General features: G+C 35.8%; 4 protein-coding genes across 6 annotated transcripts; 2 read left to right on the top strand and 2 right to left on the bottom strand.

Moving 5' to 3' along the window:
* The first annotated feature begins 312 nt into the window (after nucleotides 1-312).
* LOC109206593 (probable protein phosphatase 2C 28) lies at nucleotides 313-5,911 on the top strand. 2 transcript variants are annotated; one of them, XM_019369430.1, is made up of 5 exons: nucleotides 313-655; nucleotides 1,019-1,423; nucleotides 1,544-1,911; nucleotides 3,936-4,172; nucleotides 5,127-5,911. In XM_019369430.1, the coding sequence occupies exons 2-5, from the start codon at nucleotides 1,105-1,107 to the stop codon at nucleotides 5,379-5,381; spliced, it is 1,179 nt and encodes a 392-aa protein (XP_019224975.1). In that variant the 5' UTR covers nucleotides 313-655; nucleotides 1,019-1,104; the 3' UTR covers nucleotides 5,382-5,911. The 2 variants fall into 2 exon arrangements, with proteins under 2 accessions (XP_019224975.1, XP_019224976.1); XM_019369431.1 differs by lacking the exon at nucleotides 313-655 and having other exon boundaries at nucleotides 700-1,423.
* A 2,169-nt stretch (nucleotides 5,912-8,080) lies between these two features.
* On the bottom strand, nucleotides 8,081-8,680 carry LOC109206587. Its single transcript, XM_019369424.1, has one exon. The coding sequence runs from the start codon at nucleotides 8,678-8,680 to the stop codon at nucleotides 8,081-8,083; it is 600 nt and encodes a 199-aa protein (XP_019224969.1).
* A 68-nt stretch (nucleotides 8,681-8,748) lies between these two features.
* Nucleotides 8,749-10,510, bottom strand: LOC109206586. The gene is made up of 2 exons (XM_019369423.1): nucleotides 10,026-10,510; nucleotides 8,749-9,289 (listed from the first exon to the last, which is right to left on the bottom strand). Exons 1-2 carry the CDS (start codon nucleotides 10,508-10,510, stop codon nucleotides 8,749-8,751), a joined length of 1,026 nt encoding a protein of 341 aa, XP_019224968.1.
* A 2,092-nt stretch (nucleotides 10,511-12,602) lies between these two features.
* Nucleotides 12,603-19,628, top strand: LOC109206591. 2 transcript variants are annotated; one of them, XM_019369429.1, is made up of 13 exons: nucleotides 12,603-12,996; nucleotides 13,067-13,151; nucleotides 14,277-14,383; nucleotides 14,638-14,706; nucleotides 14,820-14,874; nucleotides 14,960-15,007; nucleotides 15,119-15,276; nucleotides 17,143-17,378; nucleotides 17,625-17,715; nucleotides 18,233-18,361; nucleotides 18,498-18,651; nucleotides 19,149-19,243; nucleotides 19,316-19,628. In XM_019369429.1, exons 1-13 carry the CDS (start codon nucleotides 12,805-12,807, stop codon nucleotides 19,499-19,501), a joined length of 1,605 nt encoding a protein of 534 aa, XP_019224974.1. In that variant the 5' UTR covers nucleotides 12,603-12,804; the 3' UTR covers nucleotides 19,502-19,628. The 2 variants fall into 2 exon arrangements, with proteins under 2 accessions (XP_019224974.1, XP_019224973.1); XM_019369428.1 differs by having other exon boundaries at nucleotides 12,605-12,996; nucleotides 17,140-17,378.
* Nucleotides 19,629-27,731: the final 8,103 nt, after the last annotated feature.

The following is a 27,731-nucleotide window of genomic DNA, read 5'->3' as shown; positions in this document are numbered from 1 at the left end:
TCACGTAATTGCATTTGCGTAATGTAGTGTGTTTTGAATTAGGAGGTAAATTATTTTTCTGCTTTTCCTCTCTTAAGATAAAAGAAATGAAAATACTTGAGACTTAAAAGAATACTAGTAGTAGTATTTAGTACCAATAGAGTATGGAAAAACAATATTTTATTATCATCATTATCCAGCCAATGTGGCTAATAGTCATTCTTCATTTCATGGAAAATTCCATGCAGGACTGTTTGTAGACTATTATAATACATCATTGACTCTGTCTCTGAATTGGGTAGGAGTTTTTTGTTTTTTTTTTTTCTTCTAGATTTTCAAGAATTGGGGGGTGTGGAGCCCAAAGCTGGTCCTTTGCTTTGCTGGCTTCAAGCTCTCCATTGTTGGTTTTTAATGGGGTTTGTCTGCTGACAAAGACCATACTTTCACTTTGGCCCAATCCAACAAAATAAACATCTCTCTCAATTCATCACTCCCTTTTCACTTTCTCTCTCTCTTTCTCTCTATGTATAATCTTCCATCATCATATTCATCCTCAAAGAAAAAGTGACACACAAAAAAAAAAAAAACTAGTTTATTTTTTTTTTCCTTTGATTTGATTGATCCACAGATCTAACCTCTTTCACTTTCAGATCTTCTTGCTTTTTCAACTGTAAAGGTCAGTTCTTTTGTTTTTCCTTTTGAACTTATCCCTTTATCTGATACTTAATTTTGGTGCTTTATTAACTGTTGAATTGGTTTCCAATAGTGTTTGTGATTCCTGAAAAACATTGACTATTTTTATCAAGTTCCAATTTTTCTTGCATAACTTGGACTTTCTGGATCAAATTGGCTGACCATACATTTCTATGTTAAAATTTTGTGAATTTGACTACTTATATTTTTGAAGTTCCTTATTTTATTGCTGTTGACTTTTTCTGTTGAACTAGAAGCAGCAATTGATATTTGCATCCAGAGATTTAAAGATGCCATTTTATTTTAATTTTGTTCTTGTTTGTTGATGCTGTTGTTTGACTTGCAGTCCACAGAATTTGCTGCTGCAAAATTGAGGTTTATAAAAGGCAGCTTTGAGTTGAGTCCCGCTAAATGTGGAGACTGAGATGAGGTATGTCATCTGGATTAATGAACTTGTTGAGGGCCTGCTTTCAGCCAAGGGCAGATGGACATGTTCATACAGGTTCAGATGCCGGCGGTCGTCAAGATGGGCTCCTATGGTATAAGGATATTGGACAACATTTTAATGGAGAGTTCTCAATGGCTGTAGTTCAAGCTAATAATCTACTGGAAGACCAAAGCCAACTTGAATCTGGCTGCTTGAGCTTAAATGATTCTGGTCCTTATGGTACTTTTGTTGGAGTTTATGATGGCCATGGCGGTCCTGAGACTTCAAGATTCATCAATAATCACCTCTTTCAACATCTCAAGAGTAACTTCTTCTTTCCATTTTGTATCCATTATTGAGCTATTTTGGGTGATTCATGACCAGAGGGGGGCTGAATCTGTTTTGTTGCTTATTCACTTAAACTTCTTGCCTATAATCTTGCAGGGTTCAGTTCTGAGCAGCAATCAATGTCTGTGGACGTGATTCGAAAGGCATTTCAAGCAACAGAAGAGGGTTTCCTCTCTGTTGTATCAAGACAATGGCCGATGAAACCACAGATTGCTGCTGTTGGATCATGCTGTCTTGTTGGAGTTATCTGCAACGGGACATTATATATTGCCAACCTTGGTGACTCTCGAGCAGTCCTGGGTAGGCTTGTCAAGGCAACAGGGGAGGTACTTGCTGTTCAGCTCTCTGCAGAACACAACGCAAGTATTGAATCCGTTAGACAGGAGTTGCAATCTTGGCACCCAGATGACCCTCAAATAGTAGTTCTAAAGCACAATGTCTGGCGTGTGAAGGGCCTTATACAGGTACCTTTTCCTTTGCGGTTCTATGCAGTTCCTATTTATGTTTCTGAGCTCTAATTACCATTTCAGTATGAGAATTACACAGTGTTGTTCCCATAGAAATTCTAATAATTACATTTATTAGCAATTAGTATCACTGTAGAAGTAGACGACACTGGAGGGTAAAGCATCACTTTCACGTCTTACGTTTCCCTTTTAGTATTTGATTTTTGTGGCGAATCATTTGGAAGTGAAATGATTTTGATTTTGATATCCTTATCGGAAATGCTACTCTACCAGTATCAGAACTCTTTTGTCTAGGAGATTACCTTGACGAGACTGAAGTCAAATAAGCGGTTACCAATACTGGAAGGAACTCTTTGGTCAAGGAGATTACTGACGAGACTGAAGTCAAATAAGTAGTTGTTACTTACTGTTTACCCAAACATGGGGAAAGAAAGAATATATGGGAAGAGTTAAATGGGGCATTTTGTTACTTCATAAAATGCTCTTTTTCTCGCCACTCATTCCTTGTGTATCTGGCAGACATGATATATTTGCGCCTAAGGTTTTAAGAATCACCTATAGCTCTAAAAATGAGAATTTAGAGTGGTCACTCTTGTTTATTATTCATCAAATTTATGACTAATAAATGTAGTGATAGATCTTCTATAAGGTGACTTTGTTCGTCTTTTCACTTTGACATTTTGCTCTATTTGGAGACATATAGCATCTTTGAAGTTGGATCAAGCCTTCAACACTCTGCTGAACTTCTTTCAGAAAAAAAGAAGAAGCAAAGTTTATATGACTACTAATATCCCAAACAGGATCCAAAAGTTCCTATTTTTTTTTCTATTGCCTACTTCCTTCCTTGCTCTGCCTGCTGTACATGTTTAAAACGTCTAGTTTCTGATGCACTTTCTGTTGCTTTATGATTAATATAAAGATGTGCCCTTTGATTTATTTCTTTCTCCTTCATTCTTCACATAGTGATTTAACGAAAAATTTGATCGTGGAACAGATATAAGACTGGCAGTTTATTTGATTCTTGATTGTATTGCGATTTGTATTAGTTAAGTGATGTTCGATGCAACAGTGACCTACATAGGCAGCAATATAACTAGAAAAGTGGGATCTTAAAGTTCCATATCTTTGTGTTCCTAGTACAAACGGTCATCAAGATTGAGTTTTCTCGGTGTCTTGAAAGATCTAGCATCAAAACATCCCAATCTGGCTGTTGCCAAATGAAATTTTATAGAGACTCCCTCCCTTTAAGATATGCATATGATGATAAGGAGTTTCAAGAAAAGTTAGAGCAAGTATGGTTATCTGGCATCTAAAGTGGCCCTGTTTTCTGTATTTTCCTCTTAGCTTTCTTTTGGCAGACCCCCTAACATCAATGTACCAACTTGTATGGAAAATGTTTCACTACCTTTTATTTGAATTGTGGCATTCTTGTAGAGCTACAACAACAAACAAACCCAGTATAGTTCCACAAGTGGGGTCTGGGGAGAGTAGAGTGTACACAGACCTTACCCCTGCCTTTAAAAGGGCTGAGACGCAGTTTCCGGTAGACCCTCGAGACTTCTTGCAGAGCTAAATATTATAAATATAGGGTGAAGTCTAAGTCTCTCTTTCTTCTGGATTCTTGCTATAATTTTGATCTGGTCCAGAACGAAAGCTGAACCTAAGTTTCGCTTAGAGGCAATATATTGTTATTGTACTGGAACATTCTTGCGGACCTTAAGAAAGCTGTCATGAGAATGAATGGTTGATTTTCGAGGAGGCTGAGACAAGTTATTATAGAGCTAGGTACTTTCCTGGAATCGTATGAATCTTCTTGCACTTTTGTGCTGGCCAAGACATAATCGTATGAATCTTTTCCCATAGCAGATTCTTCATCTGAGATACTCGTTTTTAGGAATACTTAGTATGTCTGGCATCACTCTGAAACTCTTGTCTGTGTCTCTGGATAATCTGTTATCGCATTATTCAAATACTATTATATTCTAAGCTCCCGGTTGATCAGCATAATTTATATTTTGCAGATTTCAAGATCCATTGGTGATGTGTACTTAAAGAAACCCGAATTCAACAGGGAACCATTATATGCTAAGTTTCGTCTCCGCGAGCCATTCAGTAGGCCCATATTGAGCGCAGATCCAGCGATTTCAGTGCACCATTTGCAATCTCAAGATCTATTTGTCATATTTGCATCGGACGGTCTTTGGGAGCACCTAAGTAACCAAGAAGCTGTCGATATTGTACAAAATCACCCACGCAATGTAAGATATTTGAACCAATCTCGTGCATCTCTTTAGTTTGTTAGTGATTCTTCATAGGACTTTTTCCATGAAAAGCATTATAATTTCTCCAAATCCACAAATGCTGAATAATAATATTGCAAATGAAGTAAAGAATGGAGATTTGTATTGTAGTTGAAATTGTAATTGCTTTTTGTCATTTTCTGGCTCCTAAATCTGATCCTTTTATGGTTGACATCCTATATCTTCCTATTCATGGTACGTCGCAGTATGAGTTGTGTTTTAGACAATATGAGTTGTGTATATAATTCGTGTAATAGACATATCCGGTTAAGGCTACCCACTTCGGTGATCCTTACCAGTTTTTTTTGTTTTCCTTAACCTATTATATGACTGGATTTAACAAAAAAAATGTTGTGTAAAGATTGATCCAGCAATGTGCTTTACATTTGGACCCAATTACACAAACTATTACTCCTGCTAAATCTCATAAATGCAAGGTGATCCGGTGAATGCCATGATTCTTTCTCGTGTTTAAGTTTTTTCCCTTTACAATGGATTTGCCGGAAAAAGAAAAAAAACAACAACAAAAGGGGCCTTGGGAGGGGATTTGATGGAACAAGATGTTTGGTATGAAGGATAACATTTTCAGGAAAACATTTTACAGAAGACTGTCTCACTAAGATTTAGAAACTATTTCAAAATATACTATTTGAGAAAAACACAAGCCAAGAAAGTTGTTTTTCCCCTTTTTAGTGTTTGGTTGGCAGCAAATGACTTAGTTCCTTCATACGAAACACAATTAAGTGGGAAAACTAGTTTTGCCTTACATATAGCGGGAAAACTGTTCTTACATAAATTCAGAATTTGCCTGCTCAGCATAGATGATGTACTCTAGACACTATATATTTTGCACCTTGCAGAAGAAAAATTTGCAGGATGAACCTCATTTAGATCTTATTTGCCCCTTGGCAGGGAATTGCTAAAAGATTAGTAAAAGCTGCATTGCAAGAAGCAGCAAAGAAAAGGGAAATGAGGTACTCAGACCTGAAGAAAATTGATAGGGGAGTCCGTCGGCATTTCCACGATGACATTACAGTGGTGGTTGTATTCCTTGACTCAAATGTTGTAAGCAGGGCTAGCTCTGTCAAGAGTCCTAATGTTTCTGTTAAAGGGGGCGGCATCACTCTGCCTCCAAACACACTTGCTCCATGCACCACTCCAACGTAAGTTGATGGCTATTTCAAAAGGTGGTCGTTGTTGCTGTTGTTGTCACTACTCTTTCCTTGTGAATACGAGGTAGCTTCTTAAAGATAAAAGGCAGGTCTACGAAATTTTTAAATGTACACCATAATCTAACTGAGACTAATACTCGGATTTAGTACCAGTGTAACAAAGGGCGGAATCTCAGTGGATCATTACACGGATTTAGTTCTTGAGCACAAGGGACCGGGAAAAAAGAGATCCTCACAAAATGTTAATTCGAGTTTGTCTCACTTAGCCTCTGTTATTCCTTCAGAGTTATCGGTCTTTTTTTTCCTCTTGTAAATTATGTGACCTGGTGGTTGTAAATGTTTTAAAGCCTACTTAATTCTTTAATGGTATGTTTCTGAGTACTGCTATAGTAATAACCTGGTCAAAATTGTATGGCGTAGCCAGTTTTTCGGTTGGCTATTGAAAAATAGCCACCAATCTAAATGTAATCGATTTCTAGCCATTTTAACTTAAAATATATGGTAAAATGACATAACTGCCCTTGACCTTTTTAGCATACTGTTTAGTAACTTTTTATCGCCTTTCTCTTTGTTTTATAGCATTGTACGGATTTAGCTTTCCTGAGAAAGCACTTTTCTTCGAATCTTGTCTGGGTTATGTTCAATTTTCTTCAAAATTATGGGTGAGTTTTGTTTTTTACGATAATGTGTTTGAATTTTCGTTATTATTGTTGGTTGTTTAGGTTTAATTTTCGTTATTATTGTTGATTTCAGTACCGTTAGAGTTTAAATATTTGTTCTATTTTAACTTTTACGATTTTTCTCTGTTCATTAGTTTGTCTTATTTCTGGTAATTTTGTCATTCTAGTAATTTCTTTTTCAAATTTTTTCTAGTCTCTATATATTAGGTTTAATTTTCAAGTATTTTCTTGTTTCATCTGTATTTTAGATTTCTTCAGTTCTTGTCAAATTTTGATATAGTTGAGTTATGTTTCACATTATATTTTACGGGACATCTGCTGTGTGCGAATAGTAGACGTCTACTGTGTGGGTTTTGATTATGTTTTTTGTTTATTAAATTTAGTAAAATTTTGTTCAGTATATTATACTGGAAGTCTGTCTTGTGTATGTTTATCTTCCAGCATGTTATACTGGATTAATATTATAATATAGTTGAGTTTTGTTTCGTCCCAGTATAATATACAGGACATCACCTGTGTGTAATCTTTTTTTTCGATTATATTATACTGGAGGAGTTGAGTTTGGGCTGTATTTAATACTGGATGTCAATACTCCAAATTTCGATGTTAGTATAATTTGAACAATATACTAGAACGAATATAATCCAGTATATTATAATGGAGAAGTGGAAAATAATGAAAATTATGTAATTAGAACAATTTACTGGAATTAATGAATATAATATTTAGTGTCCTGTATATTATATTATGGTTGAGTTTTGTTTGGTTCCTGTATATTTTACAGGAATTCTATCGTGTTTAAGCTTGTTGTCCAGTATATTATACTGGAAAACTAGCATCTGTATTCTGTATTTAATATTTAGTGTCCTGTATAATTTACTGGAGTTTTATATTGTAAAACCGCTATATCCTGTAATTATTACTGGAAATGAATATTGCTCATTTTTTTATCCTATACTCATCCAATTTTTATTACCTGCTATAGTACATGCTGGAATTGCTATCATGTAGGAATATAATCTAGTATATTATAATGGAGAAGTGGAAAATAGTTGAAATTTGGTAATTAGAACAATTTGCTTGAATTAAATAATCTAATTTTTAGTTTCCTGTATAATTTGCTGGAGTGTTATATTGTATAACCACTATATCCTGTAATTACTACTGGAATCGAATAATGCAGATTTTTTTATCCAATTTTTATTACCTCCTATAGTACATGCTGGAATCGCTACTCATGAAGGAATATAATACAGAATATAATAATGAAGAAGTGGAAAATAGTGAAAACTTGGTATCCAGAACAATTTGCTGGAATTAAATAATTTAATATTTAGTGTCCTGTATAATTTACTGGAGTTTTATATTGTACAAACACTATATCCTGTAATTGTTACTTAAAATGAATATTGCTCATTTTTTTATCCTATATTCATCTAATTTTTATTACCTCGTATATTATATGCTGGAATCGCTACTCATGAAGGAATATAATCCAGTATATTATAATGGAGAAGTGGAAAATACTGGAAATTTTGTAATTAGAACAATTTACTGAAATTAAATAATTTAATATTTCGTTTCCTGTATATTATACTGGAGTTTTATATTGTAAAACCACTATATCCTGTAATTACTACTGGAATGAAATAATGCAGATTTTTTTATCCTATACTCATCCAATTTTTATTACCTGCTATAGTACATGCTGGAATTGCTACTCATGTAGGAATATAATCTAGTATATTATAATGGAGAAGCGGAAAATAGTTAAAATTTGGTAATTAGAACAATTTGCTGGAATTAAATAATTTAATTTTTAGTTTCCTGTATAATTTGCTGGAGTGTTATATTGTAAAACCACTATATCCTGTAATTACGACATAGTGGTTTTTTTGTAATCAAATCAAGAAGCAAAAAAAAAAAATACACAGTATTAATATTTTGAAAAACAAGAATATTGAATATATATTATTTGGGATTACATCAGCCAATGCAAGTTTATTGTATATATTCAATCATTTTTTTTCCTATATTTTCTTGCATAAGGATGAACTACAGCAGAATTTGTGCAATTTGTTCTGGTATGCCCATATTTTTTGCAACGACTACATCTTGGTTCCTTCTTGAATTCTGTACCGGAAACATGTCGATTCTTCTGTCTTCTTCCTAGCAGTACTTTGGCATCTGGAGGCTTAGTGATTTCTGATTTAATAGTGTCTGGTATAACCCATGTTGTTGCATCACCTACAGAATTTACTTGCCCTTCATACGTTTTCAACCAAAAGTCCCTTGAAAAATAGGCTGAGCAAAAGGCCGATTTCTTTTGATGTATACTCTCAATTGCAGCAATTGCATGTTCACATGGCATCTTATCTAGCTGAAATTCAGAACAATCACATGTTCTTTTGTCTAGATCAACAATAAATTCCATACCACCTTCTTTGACATTGAATTTGAGTCTATCAATGGGCAATACTCTAAATGTAAAAGCTGGTTGAATTTTTGCTTCCAATGTTGCTTCTGCCCAATTTGATATATCACGGAATATTCCTTCTGCAAGTGTCCTTCTTTCATAGAACCAGCTTTGCAATTTTTCTTGTATGAAATCCATCATTGTTAAAATTGGCAATTCTCTTGAACATCTTAAAACATTATTTATTGACTCAACAATATTTGTTGTTAACATATCATATCTTCTTCTGGGACAATGTGAACGAGCCCACTTCCTGGCGGTTCCTCCATCAAATAATTGAAAGTTTTCTTATCAACAGCAGCTATTTGGGACATGAAGTCATCAAATTCTGATTGAAGGTGTACTCTTGCAGCACTTTGAAAGAGATTTATCAGAGTGTTTCTCACTCTTCTTTGCTTTAGATTCTTTTCTAAATGATAGATGCAAATTCCATGGTAGCACTCAGGGAAAACCTTTGCAATTCCATTTGCAATAGCCTTGTGTCGATCTGACGAGAACATTAAATCATTACGAATCCCAATTGCTTTTCTTAATTCCCTGAAATACCATTCATATGATTCATTATTCTCTTTATCCACTACTCCAAAAGCTATAGGAAAAATCTGGTTATTTGCATCTTTGGTAACACCCACTAATAGAACACCTCTATATTTATCTTTTAGAAATGTTCCATCAACAGCAATTAGTGGTCTACAATACTTCCACCCAGAAATTGATGCCCCATACATAAAAAACATGTAAACAAATCTGTAAAAAGAAAAGTAAATAAAATTCAGTGAACTTACACAGTATAATATACTGGAGATAAAGCTCATGCCACACGTCCTGTAAAATTTACGGGCATCAAACAAAAATTAACTATTTTATAATATTCTTCCAGTATAACATACTGGAGTTCCATTAACATCCAGTATAATATACTAGATAAAATAAACTAAAAATACAAAATTTTAGGTTGAACAGAACTCACCCAGTATATTATACAGGACAAAAAGCTTATAAAATACAGATATCCTGTAAAATATACTGGATGACAACCACTAACAACCTGTATAATATATTATACAAAATCAAATACAATAGATTGAAGAGAAGTCACCCAGTATAATTTACAGGAAAGAAAGCTTTTACAATACACACGTCCTGTAAAATATACGGGAAGACAAACACTAACTTCCTGTTTAATATTTAATATTTTGTTTCCTGTATATTAAACTGGAATTATATATTGTTAAACCACTATGTCCCGTATTTAATAATGGACATAAAAAATCACTCAAAAAAAGTAATAAATAAAAAGAACTCATCCAGTATAATTTACAGGAAAGAAAGCTTATACAATACACACATCCTGTAAAATATACTAGACCCAACCACTAACATCCTGTATAATATACTAGACAAAATAAAATACAATAGATTGAACAGAACTCACCCAGTATAATTTACAGGAAAGAAAGCTTATCATAAATAAGAAATTTACCTGTTTTCTTCATCTCTCACAATATTTGTATATGATCCTGGATTTTTTTGTTCCATCATATACAAATATGATGACAGCTGCTCATAATTGTGTTCAGTTGTTCCTCTTAACAAAGATAACCCCTTTTGAATAGCATGCCATGCTTTTCCATAACCAACATCAATTCCATGTGCTCTTTTCATCTCTGAAATGACAAACTTAGGTTTTACCTCAGTAGCTATGTCTCTTAAGTTGTCAATCACGTAATCTCTAATCACATTTGAAGTTGCTTGCCTTTGATCTGATTTTCGAATATCAACTGAGCACTCATGTGTTCTCTGAAATTTAACTATTTTAAAAAGTGTTGATTCCTTAATTCTTGAACCTCGAACAGTCCAAGTACACTTTTCATCAGTACATACCAAAGAGTATCTCGTGTTACTTGACCTGTTAACATAGAACTCAAAATGCTCCTTTATAGCTGCTAAGCAAAAACATCTAATCATGGCATTTTTATCTTGAAAAACAGAACCAAGTTTTACATCATCCAGTGATGCATTTTCCTTTAATATTATTGATGGAGATTCTTTTGCCTTTCCTTTTCCTTTCCTTTTTCTTCCTTCAATACTTTGTAGTGATTCAATGTGCTAATCTTCCACAGGAATTACAATTTCTTTTTCCATTGTAATATCATAAATTGGATTCTCCTGCTCTTCTTCAACTTGAGATATCAGCAACACTTGCTCTTCCGGACCATATGTGTTTCTGTGCAATAACTGTTGATTATCAATTTCCATTATTGCATTACCTTCTAGTTGTTGATCTGGTTTTTTTGATATTTCAACAACAAATTTCGAATCTTTATAGTATGGATCATTTTTTAAAAGAATCATACACATAATATGATCTTCATCTTTTGTCACTTCTATTCCCTTAGAAGTACCTAGGTTGATATTAAGCCATACATTTGCTTGAAACTTTTTGTTGTCAAGCTCTATAACTTCAAAAAATTTTCTAAGGAATTCTTCAAATGAAGTCCCATCATTTATCAGGAGGAGCTTCGTTTTATGATCCAAGTACTTGTAATCTGCTGTCCATTTGCCATCCAACGCAATAATCAAGAAATTTGTATGCATCCTGTATTTAATGAACCCAAATAATTAGATATCTAGAAATTATACTGTTTAAAAATATAATATTCATCCAGTTTAACATACTGGAGAATAAGCTTACACACAGGTGACGTCCCGTAAAATATTCTGGATTCAAACAAAACTCAATTATATTCTAGTGTTAGAACTTATCTAGTATAACATATTGGAGGAAAAGCTTACACACACGTGATGTCCCGTAAAATATACTGGATTCAAACAAAACTCAATTATATTATAACATAATATCTACATTAACGAAACATACTTCAAGTGAATTATAATGCTTTTTTTATGAGATTTCCAGTATAATAAGCTGGAAAAATCTTCGCTTTAGATATTAATTTAGAAACGTGCAACAAATTATACTGGCGCTATGTTCTACATTGAGAAAATTAGACAATAACACAGATTAAAGCATTAAAAACAAATCAAAAATTCGAAAAATTAAATTTTTTTACTGATACTTTGAATTTTATGGTTTGAATTCTTGATCGTAGAAGAAATTTAAATAATTAGACAAATTTTAGATAGAACTTACTTCGATTTGCAGATTGACGACGGAAATTTTGCTAAAACTTCGATTTGCAGATTGACGCAGAACGATTTTGCTAACACTTTGATTTGCAAATTAACGCCGGAAGATTTTGCGAATACCTCGATTAACGCCGAAATATTTTCCTAATATTTCGATTTCCAGATTGACGGCGAAAATTTTCCTAATAACTCGATTTGAAAATTAATGCCGGAAGATTTTATTAAGTTTTGTTAAAAGAAGAATTTAAGGTGAAGTCGCGTAAATTAATAAAAAAAGTAGGGGTATTTTAGTCAATAAAATATTACCGCACTAAATTAGTGGCTAAATTTCGTTGATCGGTGATTATGTGGCTACATTTGATTGACCAGGCGAAAAACTGGCCATTTTTGGATTTTTCGCAATAACCTGTGAACCAGGATAAGATCAGCTGGACTTCCTGTCCAGCTTGAATATATAATCCGTGTTTGGTTCCAAAACCTAATCTCTGAACTTTTATCCTGTTTTATTTATTTACCTACCTAATTTGCGTCTACCTTTGAAAATTACTCTACGGCTTCTTCTTTTTTCATTGAGGTTTTCACATTTCGAAATATTTTTGCTCTTACCGTCTATTCTGATTAACAAATTCTTTCAACTTCTTTTTCTTTTAATATTAAGAATTTGGGCTTAATATTATCAAAGCGAATGATAGTAGCACAACAGAATTCAGGCGACAATATCATAGAATTCATCTCGAACTCAATTCCTCTAAAAGTCGCTTTATTATTCAATTTTCTAATTGTTCTTGTGATGGAATATCAAAACTTAAATACGAGATTAAAGAAAAAATTGATCGCGAAGGAAGTAACAAAAAATTATTAAGTGAGTTTTCAATCACTAAATCCAAATTTCGTTACATCAATAGAAAAGGTTAGACTCTTTAACTTCTATGATTGAGGGTTATAACGAAAATTCTCAACCACTCAACTTAATTAGAGAACAAATAATTATCGTACACAAATATTCCTTAATCAGATTTACAAAGAGAAAAGAAAAGGACCTGAACTGAAGAAAATAGTTATTTCTAACATAGAGAGAGAAAGGCGGGTAATAGCCGTTGGAGTACAACAGGATGCTAACTAGCTGGAGACTCTTTCCTGCTTCGTTCACCAGGCCGAAGTACTGTCCAGGTGGATTTTATTGCAGGGCTGAGGATCAAGTGAGTAGTATAAATGAAGGTCAAAAGAAGAAGAAGAAGAAGAAAGTGTTGATAGTAGGTTCAGGCTGGGCTGGCCTTGGAGCTGCTCACCATCTCTGCAAACAGGTTTGCCACTTGATTTAAGTCTACATCAACTTCAAAGCAATTGTAATTGTAAGCTGTTATTCAATTTCAGGGCTTTGAGGTCGTTGTTCTTGAAGGTGGCTATGAATTTGGACCCAAAAATCAATCCCTAAGCCCTGACGATGTGGGTATTCGCGGTAAATGATAATACTTCCCGCCAATTTATTTGTTTTCAAGAGATTACTCTGATCCAGTATTTTGTTTTGATTCTCTCGTTCTAGTTTGAAATAGTTGAGTATTGTCTTACTGATCATAGGTCTGGTTGTAGAATTTAAACTTTCCAAAAATAGGTGAATAGTTGCAAGAACAAAGATAAACCAGTTGGCTTTCCATTTGTTAGCAGCTTATTGAAAATTTAGAATATACAGTTGGATTTAGTTTCTGCTGCAGCCGGTGCAGTTGTAACCTATTTGAATTAGTCATGTAATACCGCTAACTCATACTCTATTCTGCCAAATTTAACTTAAAACTTGTTTCCTGGATTCCTTTCACAAGATATTTCTTGCATGTATTTCCTTTATTCCTTGGAGTAAAAGGGCACAAAAAGTTGAAACAAATGGTGTAAGATACTGAAAACAACATTCTTACAAACACAGCTGAGAGTAGGAGACCACACTTGGTGACGACACTTGATACATGTTCTCCCTCCCCCTTGTGCACAGATAAGTTTTCGCAATCAATCAAAGAATTTAGAGAACTGAGTTTTACAAAGTTTCTATACTTGTATACTTTAAACCATTAGTATTACAAAAGTTTTCTGATTTTTCAAATTTAAGCTAAATTCTAGAGAAACTTATGCTAAAATGTACTCCTATTAGAAACTGTTGGACGTGTTATAGGAAAATAAATAAAGGGTAAAAAGCGTAAACATAAGCCAGTGCACGTATAAATTGTTGGATGTCCTGATGTCAAGAACATAGTAGGAACCAATAGTGGATATCAGACTTGGACTATATCACTTCCTAGGTAATAGGCATTTGACAAGCAATCCGAGTTATGCTTTATTTCTCTTTTTTTTTTGTTTTTTTTGAGGATCTGCATCTGCACTTATTTGAAACATGGGTTGGAGAGACAAATACATGAGTAGTGCTATATTTGGTTTAGAGCATTATATGCTGATATTTTAGAGGGAAAGTTAGATGGCTGAGTCTAAGGAATTCACATTTTTCTCTAATTTTTAGCATATCCACCAAGAGCAGTTACCACTTTTTTCAGTGGATATCATTTTTCTCCTCTAACCAGGTGTTTGAATATGTTACTAGGTTTCTGGTATCCCTATCGAAATATATTTGATCTAGTTGATGAGATTGGTATCAAGCCCTTCACTGACTGGACTAAATCTGCTCAGTACTCGGCAGAAGGATTGGAGGTGAATTTTAGTGTTTTTGCCTTCACTGATCCAAACATGCAAAGTATGAGGTGAAGGGATGGTAGTACATGCTTTTACATTTTAACTTTTGGACTTCATTGTTACCATTTTGCTGCTCTCTTTCTCATTTATACAAGTTTGCAACATTATTAATATCTGAAGTATCACTTAAAAGATAGGTGTGTGCTAGTAATGATCCACAATGTAGTCAGCTGCTTTCGCAATTTTTCATTACTGAAAGGTCTGTTCTTCAGGTTCAGTTTCCATTACTCCAAAACGAACCCCAATTGCCTGCTCCTCTTGGATCATTATTATACAGTAAGGTAAATCCTTAATGACTGATATCTGTCACCGCACATTTATTTATCTTGACCTTTTATCTACAATATTGAACATCAATATCTTTCTAATCGAGTTTAGATCCTCGTGGTTGTAGTTTGTTCGAGTCCCATTGGTGGATCAATTGACATTGCTTCCTCTGATGGCTGCAAGTATGATCTATCAAATGCTTTATCCAAACTCTAAAAAAATACTTGCTACAAATCCATCTACTCATGCTTTCTGATCTGCTTGCAGTAATAGATTTTGACTACACCGATAGTGCCTGGACAAAATATGATCCAGGTAACAGATATCTGCAACATTCAGCTTCATTCATGGATAGGTCATAGTCATGTTCAAATGACAGACACATAATGTTGTTTAAGTGCCTTTATTGAAGAATATTACATTTAGTTACTGCAAGGGAGCTTTTGAAGCAATTTGGGTGCTCAGAAAGGCTTTATCGCGATATTCTTGATCCATTGATTGAAGTGGGCCTATATGCCCCTGCGGAGCAATGTAGTGCTGCTGCCACTCTTGCTGTGCTGTACTACTATGTCATTGCTCATCAGGTTTTCTGCATTTTCTCCTTAGCGTTATGCTGCTCTTTCCAATTGATGTTGACATTTGATGAAAATCAGTTCTCAAGGCTGGTAAAGCAAAAGACATAAAGAACAAAAATTTTTTGATATTGTCAGAACAAGGCTGTGAAGTGTGATACCTTCTACTTTGGTCAATTATCAAAAATCTTTTGCTAGAATGATGAATAAAGTAACCACTAATTATGTCAAAAGCTAGGTCGACAAATGGAAGAAGTTGGTCTGACAGAAAGAAGTAAAGGAAAATTCCACAATAATCGTGATATGTATTGATATACATACAACATTATTAAAGAATCTGGGCATTCAATTCAAAATCTTAATATAATAGGTGTAGTAGTACAAAAGCTTTAGAAGAACCGTTTCGGTGCCCTTATATATGTACCCAACGCGGGATACTATATAACTTAACACCCACCGATATGCATGGTTAACCTGACTTTGGGGTTCATATGTAGATTTGAACGCGAACTTATCAGCCTGAGAACGGGTTTACTATACGATAGTTCTAATACTATGAAAAAGAATCAGAGCATCCAACACAAAACCTTAAGGTAGATTATTTAAGACCTCTACCCTATGAGGGATATTATATCTTTCAACACCCTCCCCTACTTTTAACCCAAATATAGGGTTCACACTAGAAAAGGACTTGTAAAAGGTTGGACTAGTATCCTGTGAAAATATAGAAACCTTTTATAAAACACTTTGGGTATCCTTTATATTCAGTATGGACATTGTATAACTCAACACCTAAAACCTTAAGGTAATGAGGGCTTAGGATTTTATACTAACGTTTTCTCGCACCTGTAACCCGATTTTAAGACTCATACTATTGGTGTGTGTGAGGACAAAGTTCTACATGGAAAGTAGAAAAGAAAAAGGAGCTACTTATAAGGAGTAGTCTTAATGGTATGGGCCTTTTGGGGAATACCGTGCAGGCTAGGCCCAGAGTGACAGTATCACATCATGTTAAAAGAATCTTTGTGTCATTTTAGCCAACAACTGGTATCAGAGCCAATGGCTTGGCGGGACGATTATGGAGATGGTGGATTGTGGCATGGGGACCCGCTTAGTGCCTTTGCCCGTCTACGGATCGGTTTACAACCTTTAAACGTAGCTTTGAAGACGCACACACAACCTTTGGGCTTTGGTGACTGTAATTACTCGAATCATGTGAGTTGTACACAGTTAATCTCCAAAATTAGCTCATGAATGGTAGTGGGTCATGTGGAACTTAGTTCAAAAGGGAGATTGTTAAGTGTGTGTGGAAAAAGTCCCACATGAAAAATAGAAAGGAAAAAGAAGCTACTTATAAGGAGTTGATACTCTTAATGGTGTGAGACCTTTTTGGGAAAACCGTGCGGGCTTGGTCCAAAGCGGACAGGATCACACAATGTTAAGAATATCTTTGGGCCGTTTTAACCCAACACATACATTGGCCTAAACTGTGGACGTATTAGCGTGAGAATGAGCTTCTAAAAAATATGATACTATGTGAAAGACTCTGAGCGTCTAACCAAAACTTTAATTCAATAAGTAAAGTCAGTTATGACCTTATATACCTGCTATGGGACATTATATCTCTGAACAATAGAGTCTGTAACTCCTCCAGATTGATCAATTTCATGCATAAGAAAGTTTTAAATTGAAATCTGATTCTATCTGTCACAGTTATTTGATTATAATGTGCATCCACTTTGTGCAAACAATGATCCAAACTGATGCATGCATCTAATTGCTCCACTTACTGGACAAAGTGATGACCATCTTTTCTTCTATTATTGTTACAGGGATTTATGAATTTATAGATTCTTCATTTTCTATTTTTGGTAGAAGCACTTTGATTTGGCATGGTGTCGCGGGAGAGTTAGAGAACAAATTTTTGAGCCTTGGATGGATTCCCTCAAAACTCAGGGATGCAAATTCCTAAAGGGTAGAAAAGTAACAGACATGTTGGTGACTGGGGAAACTAACTGCATCTCTGAAGTAGTATGTGAGAAAGAAAGTTTTGTGGCTGATGCTGTAATCTTCGCTGTCGGAGTATCCACTCTGCAGGAGATTATTCAGAACAGGTATATATGTTCACGCCTATTAGTTACTGTGAAAGCACATGTCGCAATGTATGCATTGCGCTCTACCCTCATCTTTGAGTTACAGCCAAGTGGGTTTTGTGTAGTCTGACCCAGCAATAGCTTGCTTTCTTCCTACTGCTCCAACCAAAATAATAGAACTTCAGAAATATGGCTCTATGACCACCAGGAAATGGAGCGGTTTGACTTTTCCTTTCCATTTCTAATGGGGTGTTTTTCTTCTTGCAGTGCAGCATTATGTTCAAGGGAGGAGTTTCTCAAGGTTTTGAACTTGGCCAGTATTGATCTACTTAGCGTTAAGCTACAACTTGATAGGAAGGTATGTGGTGGGAAGTCCTTTTTGAACTTGTCGCATGTGATCCAAAAAAATATTGCACTTTTATCTTGCCTGTATAAAATAAATGCTTTTTACTCTAAGACAACAAAATTTTAGAAGTGGCTGCAATCTACTTAGTTTTTCTGCTTGTTAACTTCTAAAGGTACACAAAGAGCCAGTGCAGCTTCTTATATGTAAAGCACTGGTCTCATCTTCACTTAAGCATCTCCGTTGTTGTTCTTGAAAATTACTTTTTGATGGAATGCAAATTCTCTAGTGGTCACATAGTGAGGAAAGTAACGACTAGCACCACTAGCATCCCCTTGAAAGATCATCGTATGATGTCTTTTCCATATTGCTTCATGATTTTTCTGATATTATTTGCTTTCTTCACATTGCTTGTGGAACTGCTGATGACATTCTCTTCTTTCATCTTGCTCGTCCCGTATGGAGTAGTTATTGATGTTCAGAAAATTGACTCTAGCTTATTCTATTATATGGTATCTTCATGACTCAACAGGTCAACATTCCAAATGCATCCAACGTATCATCTGGGTTTGATAATTCACACGCATGGACTTTTTTCGACTTAAACATGATATATGATGAGCATAAAGAAGATACAGTAACAGTGGTGCAGGCTGATTTTGTAAGTACAGGTTTCCTCTTTTGAATTAATTTTTACTTTTCGTTCGTAGGTCCCAGTTTTCCCTTTCCTTAAATACATGAAGAGCTATGCCAAATGTCATTCTGATATATGTTAATCGGGTTTTAAATCAGTGCAGTATCATGCAACTGACTTGTTGCCCCTGAAGGATGATAGAATTGTTAGTAAAGTGATGTCTTCCCTTTCGAGGTGCATTAAGGATTTTGAGAATGCCACAGTGGTTGACAAAGAAATTGAAAGGTTTCCAAAGTCTTTGACGCATTTCTTTCCTGGTGAGTTTCTTAAGGCTTTACTTTGCTGACTCGCGGTAAACTCTTTAATTAACATGCTTTGAACCTCAACAAAGTCCCTTGTGCCAACATTTTCCTTCTGGAATTACTAGTTGAAGACCGTCTTCTTGAGCCGATGGTCTATCGGAAACAGACTCTCTGCCCCATCGGGGTAGGGGTAAGATCTGCGTACACACTACTCTCCCCATACCCCACTCGTGGGATTTTACTGGGTTGTTGTTGTTGATTACTAGTTGAAGAGTTAGAATATATATGGATACACAAAGAAGAATTTGATTTGAGATCCAAAAGTGTAATTATATAGTGCTCATATTACAGAAGTACTCATCCAAAGAGCGTCTTTTGCCAAAATTTGCATACACCAACCAGAACATCTCAGAAACAATTCAAATGAGAAACTTTGGTCCACAATACCATATCTTTTACTTATTTCCTTTCTTCCTTTTTTTTCCACATTTTTCTTCCGTGGCTTTGAAAAGGTTCTTACAAGTACATGATGGGTGGATCAACATCTTTTAAGAACTTGTTCATAGCTGGAGACTGGATTGTAAACCGACATGGATCATGGGCACAGGTCATAGCTCTTGAACCGTTACTTTTCTAGTATCGTTAGCTCCTTCGTGCTTGTAATATTTTGTTGGTACAGGAGAAATCATACGTGACGGGACTTGAAGCAGCCAACAGGGTGGTAGACTATCTTGGTAAAGGTACTTCTGCAAAGATAATTCCCGTTGAGGAAGACGAGCCTCACATTCAGGCTCTACGAACTCTAAACAGGAATTTTAAGGAGATAAGAGCCCTCTTTCCGTGGTCTGATTATTTTCTTCAGTGATGTGTATGCCTTTGTATATTTCAATTATTCAATCAAAATTCCCACAGATATGTATCTAATGAGTAATGACTAGCACGTTAGTGACTTAGTGTCTTGATGCAAAAAGAATTCAGGTGTTAGATGGGTAGCTCAAGAAATATTAGATTTAGCTATAGGAGAAACAAAGAACCCAAAAATGAATTACACAACATGAAGAATAAGAACCTATGCAAGAATATGACTCTATTGATAATTGTAATTGAGTGTGACATAATCAAAGTACAGAATGCACCTTGATAACAGAAACCACTTCTCCTCTACTGGTTAACCAACTAGTAACTAACCGACTAACAAGTTGAACTGACCAATGCACTAACTCAAACTGTCATATGTTTTACTTTGGGGTTGTACTGAGCTGCACCTGAATAACTTCGTCCTTCTTAGAAAAACACCAAATTTGACTGAATGTGTATAAGAGTTTAGAAACAAGAGGAGAAACAAAGAAGAATATTTGCCTCATATCTATTATTTTATAAGTAAACAGTTCTACTTTGGAATTGAGAAGATATGCAGGTCTTTACCACAGATGATAGAAATGAAAACTATGTCAATCTAGTAAAGCAATTTGCACGAACAAAACACTGACTATTTGCTTTTCAATTATATATAGAACTACTATACTGAGATACGATTAGGAACGAACATATACGGGGCAAGGTGGCCTCCATAGTGGAAGATGAGGGAAGCGAGGCTGAGTTAGTTTGAGCATGTGAAGAGGAGTGCATATGCCCCATTGAGGAGGTACGAGATGTTGGCAGTGATAGGTCTAATGAGAGGTAAAGTTAGACCGAAGGAGAATCGGAGAGAGTGATGAGACTGAACATGGCACATCTTCAACTCATCGAGGACATGACCAGTATGGAGGTCGAGGAATAGGGTGGAAGCTTAGTAGGTAGTCGAGCGATTTCTCTCTTTTATGTGGAAGAGCATGGTTCTAGTTTAGAGCACCTTATTTGTTCCCTCTTCTCCTTATTATTAAGCAACTGCTACAAGGACTGCCAACATTATCTTATAATAAATATAGGCATTTGAAGAAAAAAAGAGTCATTCTATCATATTGAATATATCAATTAGAATATTATCTTCTACTTGCACTATTTTTCGTAACACTTTTAATTAGAAAAATACATTTAGACCATCAATATCGGAGTGATTATTATGTTTTAAAGAACTTCCAAGAATAAGGTAACATTTGTTTAGATTCTCATCATCTAGTGATCTCAATTTTTAACCAACAACAACAACAACAAATTCAGTAGTTTCCGACAAGTGGGATCTGGGGAGGGTAAGATATACGCAGCCTTACCCCTACCCCTGGAAGGACATAGAGGTTGTTTTCGATAGACCTTCGGCTAGAGAACGACTGAAAAGAATAGGTAATTGCAACAAGTAGGAATAACGGCAAGATGTAATTGCAACAAGTAGGAATAACAACAAGATGAAATAAGATTGAATCCAAGAATGCAGTCAAACTCTAGGTAGTAATAGCCATCTATGGATAAAAGATATCATACTAACACTAATGCTAGCGAACTGAGTAAGACAAAGAGAAACGTCCGACTGCCTACGAACCTTCTACCCTAATTTTTTACCTCCACACCCTCCTGTCTAGGGCCATGTCCTCAGTCAGCTCTATCTGCGCCATGTCTCGCCTAATAACCTCTCCCCAAGACTTCTTAGGCCTACCTCTACCCCTCCTGCTACCCATCAAGGCTGACCGCTCGCACCTTCTAACTGGGGCTTCTATACTTCTCCTTTTAACATTCTCGAACCATCTCAACCTCGCCTCTCGCATCTTATCCTCCACAAGGGCCACTCCCACCTTTTCCCAAACAACTTCATTCTAATCTTATCCAACCGTTGTGTCCACACATCCACCTCAACATCCTCATCTCAACTACTTTTAGCTTCTGGGTATGAGAGTTCTTGACCGGCCAACACTCTGCTCCATACAACATAGTCGGTCTAACTACAACCTTGTAGAACTTACCTTTAAGTCTCAGCGGCACATTCTTATCACACAAAACACCGGAAGCGAGCCTCCACTTCATCCATCCTGCTCCAATACGATGCGTGACATCTTCATCAATCTCCTCGTTACCTTGTATTATAGATCCAAGATACTTGAAACTGTCTCTTTTGGGGATGACTTGCGTATCAAGCCTCACCTCCATATCGCCTTCCTGGGTATCGTTGCTCAACTTGTACTCCAAGTATTCCGTCTTGGTCCTACTTAACTTGAAACCCTTAGACTCCAGGGTCTGCCTCCAAACTTCCAGCCTCTCGTTAACACCACCCCGCGTCTCGTCAATCAAGACTATGTCATCAACAAATAACATACACCATGGCACCTCACCTTGAATGTGTCTCGTCAATGCGTCCATCGCCAAGGAAAATAGGAATGGACTAAGAGCTGATCCTTGGTGCAACCCCATCATCACCGAAAAGTGTTTCGAGTCTCCTCCCGCTGCCCTAACCCGAGTCTTAGCTTCATCATACATGTCCTTAATCACCCTAATGTAGGCTATTGGGACCCCTTTAGCCTCCAAGCATCACCAGAGCACCTCTCTCGGGACTTTGTCATATGCTTTCTCTAGGTCAATGAACACCATGTGCAAGTCCTTCTTCATCTCCCTATACTGCTCCACCAATCTCCTCACAATGTGAATGGCTTCCATATTTGAACGCCCTGGCATGAAACCGAATTGGTTCTCAGAAATAGACACACTGGTCCTCACCCTCGCTTCAACCACCCTCTCCCAAACTTTCATAGTATGGCTTAGCAGCTTAGTCGCCCTATAATTTTTGCAACTTTGGATATCGCGCTTGTTTTTATACAAAGGAATCATTATACTCCACCTCTATTCATCAGGCATATCCAAATTTCCCAAAAAGTGAAACTAGGGCAGATATTATAATGTTTCGGCAATGGTTTTGCCTAAAAGGTTTCAAAGTTGTAATTCAGTCCAAATTCTTTCTACCCAAATCCTTTTCAAGTCCTTCCGATCAATCAGCGAGAATGTTTAAAGAATTAGAGGATACAATAATTTGGATCTAATACAATCAAAATGAGAGAAATAAAATGAGAGAGTCTTATTGGTGAAAACCCTCGCGGGCACCGTAAGGCGATGGCAAGCAGAGAAATTCAAATGAGAGAGTCTTGTTAGTGAAAACTCGCAAAGAGCGTTACAAGGCAACAGTGAGAAGAGAAACAAGAGAGGTTAGCAGGTGAAAACCCGCAAAGGGCGCCACTAATTAAAAAGAGGATCCTCACGACCGTTCAGCATCAACAGAACCCTAGCAAGGTTTCTTCGTTTGAAAACATGAGTTGTGATGAATTTCTGAGAGTTGGACAGTTTACACAGATCAGGCATCCAGTCCAAGAGGCATGTCATGTTCATTGAAGTCTGCATGTATTCCGGATAAGTCCTTCTTTCCTTTTCCCGAAAGGGATACCTCTCGTCTAAGTTTTGTCCATTTCATTGTTTGTTTTTCTTTGAATCCTTTTCGGTCTAATTCTGTTCTGAAACTAAGACAAAGAAAGGATGGCAAGATTGATTTACCGGGATTTTGTTTGACATGACCAATGTTCAAGAAGGCACCCAGCCTCGGTAAGGGCATCAAGTCGACCCCAACTGACCATGATTGGCCGATGTTTTGAAATTGAAAACTTGGAAGAAGAAAATCAAATTGAAGCGCCAACAAAGGCAAAATAAGCTGAAAGGTTAAGCTCCACGTGACTAACAGTCATTGGTAAAGTTGAATACCCAAAGGTCTCCCAATGCTCTGAAATTGAAGAATTTGGAAGAAAGAAGTCAAAAGCGAAATGCCCATAAAGGCAACATAATGTTGAAAAAGGGTAAGTACCGTCATGGCAAAGTTTGGAAAAGCTAAAGGTTCTCCAGAGTCAGAAATACAGTTGGTATTCAGGGAATAATCAGTTGCAGTTGAAATCATTAAAGAAGATGAGTCGAGATCAAGAGATTGAAATAATCAAATCCACAAATAGACCACCATTTTAAAACTAACGAATCTTTCTTTGTTCAGAATAGGAACAGAACAATTTTAGGAAACAGTTCGTGGAAAGACGAACACCACCAAGTGAAGTTCTCAAATCCATGATTTTCTTCCAATATGCATGCAATCATGTTATTTTTAGTTTCATTATAGGGAATCAACACCATATCTTCAATACAGGGTACTACATCCCCTGGGTGCATTACTTTCTACCTACATAGGGTACGACATTCCCTAGCAGAATATTATAGAGAAAAGATCCTCATTTTATTGCAAACATAGGGTACGACATTCCCTAGTAGCATCCCAGAGTGCCAAAAGCCTCACCTTATTGCCAACACAGGGTACTACATCCCCAGGTTGTATTTTTTCTGCCAACATAGGGTACAACATTCTCCAATAGCATCCTAGAGTTCCATGAGCCTCGTCTTATTGCCAACACAGGGTACTACATCCCCTGGCTGCATTATTTTCTGCCAACATAGGGAACGACATCCCCTAGTAGCATTTCAGAGCGCCACGAGCCTCATTTTATTGCAAACATAGGGTACGACATTCCCTAGTAGCATCCCGAGTGCCATGAGCCTCACCTTATTGTCAACACAGGGTACTGCATCCCTTGGCTGCATTACTTTCTGCCAACATAGGGTACGACATTCCCTAGTAACATCCTAAAGTGCCCACGAGCCTCAACTTATCGTCAACACATGGTACTGCATCCCCTGGTTGCCTTCCTTCTTGTTAACACAGGGTATAACATTCCCTATTATTTTAAAAAATATGTCTTTTTCAATTCTTTATTCTGCAATAGCAAAGATAGTTTAATGTGTTTTCAATAACTCAAAAAAATTTCCTAGTGCAAACTGGGGCAGAAAATTTTTGTTCGTTTTGTTTGTTTGTGATGGCTTGTAGGTTTTTCTGCAAAGCACGGATTGGATGTGCAAAAAATAAGATTTCAGTTCTTTCCAGAGAAAGTGGAATGTTTATCCCAATACAAGTCGCAATCAGCTTTGACGTAATGCATGCAGAGACATATGGTCAAGATCCATCTTCCATCATCTGATCAAGAAACAAGCATGCGATAATATTACATAGTCTGTTGCATCGAGAGCATCAAGTTTCATTCTAAAGTCAATGGGAGAAGCAAGTCAAGAATCAAGACAAGACTCCATATGACATATATATAGGAATTTTGTAACTCTTAGATTTCAAGAGTAAGTAATTTTCTTTTCATTTTGATGTAATAGTAGGAACCGCGGATCGAAACCTCGACGGAACTTCACTCGACTCTCCCTCTAAGAATACTCCATCACTCTTCTTTCACTTGAACTACACGTGTCCTGATTCCCTTACAACCCGGGATATGTAGGCTGCCTAAAACCAAGGCTCGGTCAAATTTTTTTCTTTTATCTTCTCCTTTTCAAATAATAGTGAGGTCAAAAATCAGTCACCTTGTTCATTTTCTTTGCCTGAAAACTCTCCATGTTTCCAAGCAAAGAGGGGCATGCTGTGAACAACTAATTTTTTACCACACCCAAATTCTATACTATTTTAGTGTAAATATTTCTTTTAGGTCTAATGTTGATATTTTAAACTTTTATCTTACTCTTAATAGGTTTTATTTAAGAAAATTAAAAACTACAAATATATATATATATATATATATATATATATAATGTTAGTCTAGAGTTAGTTAATTAATATTTTTGTCTTAATACTTATTACGTAATTCTAATTTAATAAAAGAAAAANTGGTTTCTACCTCGGTTGGAGATGTATATGTTCTATGGGCATGAGGAGCATGGGAGGTATAGTGATTTTCTTCTAGATGGGATCAATGGAAAGTTCTTGGTTAGTTGAGTACATAGTTGTTTGTGGCTCGGAAGGGGTATGAAGTTCTCATATTATCCTAGGATAGTATGGTGCATGCGGTATGTTGTAGAGGATTGAGAATTGCGTGTGTAATGTCACGGTTAAGTCCTGAAAGGAAGGTCATGAGATTCTTAGGCAGCTCGGGCAGTTTCAGATGATTAAGGAAGTGGTATTACTGATTAGTGTGGCATGATGAGGGTATACATTTCAGGAAGAGCCGGACAATAAAAGAGTGAGCAGCGTTTTCCACCCAAAGAACATTTTGTTTCCACCGCCATTCTCATGCTTAGCTCTTTATCATTTGAAGGCAATGATAGCTCATGTTTTCCTGCCATAGATCAGCTTTAAAACCTCACTGTTTGGTCACCTAAACTCAGCTGAAAGCAGCTTCAAAAACACCCCAAAATCTGCCGAAAAACTCGGTCGAAAACATCCTCTCTTTTTTTAGCACAAAAACAGCAGCTCCGAAAGTTGAGTTCGTCGGCGTCGAGATCGCCGGTTGGAGGTTTCCGTTTGAGGTCGTGGTTCCTGTTCACTGTCCCCTTTTTCTAGCTCCATTAAGGTCCAATTCTACACTGTTTCATTTTATGTTCGTGAATAAAAATATAATATTGTTTCTTCTGAGTTATTCAGTTATTGTATATATGCCTTCTCTTTTCCATCGCGATCTGATTTTAATGTTATTTATATTTGGTTCTGGCTTTATAAAACATGAGCTTGGATTTGGATAGTTTATTCTCTTTGCTTCTTTTGATTATTAGTTTCTATACTGTTTGGATGGTTTCGTTGCCTAGATAAGTTTAATGGTAATTAGAAATGCTTATTTATGTTGCAAAACTTCAATAACGATAAGTTGCATGCCAATTATGTTTTAATATACTATGAGAAGTTTTTTTATTGTTGATTAATGGGCAGTATAGTTTAGCCAGAAGTAAATTTAAGTTTGAACATAGACAAATGGGCTAAATGATAAGATTCGGCCAGGTCCATGATAATAAAATTTATAGAGATTTTTACATTCCTGTGCCACATAGGAAACCTTATTACCCTTAATGTTTAAGGTTTGACTTAATTACACTTAGTATACCAAATTACCAATTATATACCATAATTAATTAAGGATATAATTAATTGTACATTTTTTACTCCTTAATTAAAGGAATCTGCACGTTTCTCTCTCCTAACCTCTCAGTCCCACCCACGTTTTACCCATACCCACGTTCTTTTTACCATTTTTCACCTTCTGAAACCAAATTCTCCCTCTAAATTCACAGAAAATTGAAGAAACCCTTCAAGAAAGTTGGTTCCCCATTTTACTCCAGTTGAAGTTCATCAATGAAGAACAACAAAGTTCATCAAAATTGAAGTCAAATCTTCAAAGTTCATACACACATTTACCTTCAGCTTCAAATTTTCTCAATGAAGAAGAACAAACCTTCAAAGAGACAAGAGAGCAGCAATTCCGCCATTGACAGCCATTAAAAAGCTTTGAAGCTTTGAATTCAAATTTGGGTTTTCAAAAATCATTATTTGTTTTGGTTGGGTGTTGTTGAAAATAATTGGGAATATGTTTTGGAGTTTATATCTCAATTTCGAGGGGTTTTGGTGAAGATTAGACTTGGTTTTGACTTAAATTCAGATTGAAACTCGAAGAAGAAGAAGAAGAAGACATATTGCAGAAATTGTAGATAAATTATAGAAAAATTGTAGATAATTTGTAGATAAATTGTAGACTGTTTTTTGCAGAAGATTTCGTAGAAGTTTTAGTCGTTTTGGATTTGTGAAAACAGAAAACAATTCATCTACAATCAGAATACAAATAATCTACAATTTATCTACAAAATATCTACAAACTGGGTAAAAACTTCAGCTCTAGAGCTGAAGTTTTGTTTGTAACTGGCGAACTTCAGCTCTAGAGCTGAAGTTTTTATTTTGTAACTGACGAACTTCAGCTCTAGAGCTGAAGCTTTGTCTTCTTCTTCTTCTTCTACTACTACAATTTATCTACAATTTATCTACAATTGTAGATAATCTACAATTTATCTACAGTTTATCTACAATTTATCTACAATTTCTGCAATATGTCTTCTTCTTCTTCTTCGAGTTTCAATCTGAATTTCAGTCAAAACCAAGTCTAATCTTCACCAAAACCCCTCAAATTGAGATATAAACTCCAAACCATATTCCCGATTATTTTCAACAACACCCAATCCAAACAAATAATGATTTTCGAAAACCCAAATTTGAATTCAAAGCTTTCAAGCTTTTTAATGGCTATCAATGGTGGAAAATATCTGGAAGA

This window comes from Nicotiana attenuata, unplaced genomic scaffold (assembly GCF_001879085.1).
Source record: "Nicotiana attenuata strain UT unplaced genomic scaffold, NIATTr2, whole genome shotgun sequence".
Lineage (NCBI taxonomy): Eukaryota > Viridiplantae > Streptophyta > Magnoliopsida > Solanales > Solanaceae > Nicotiana > Nicotiana attenuata.
Note: the sequence above shows the minus strand (reverse complement) of the source record. Positions and strands in the feature narration are given on the sequence as shown.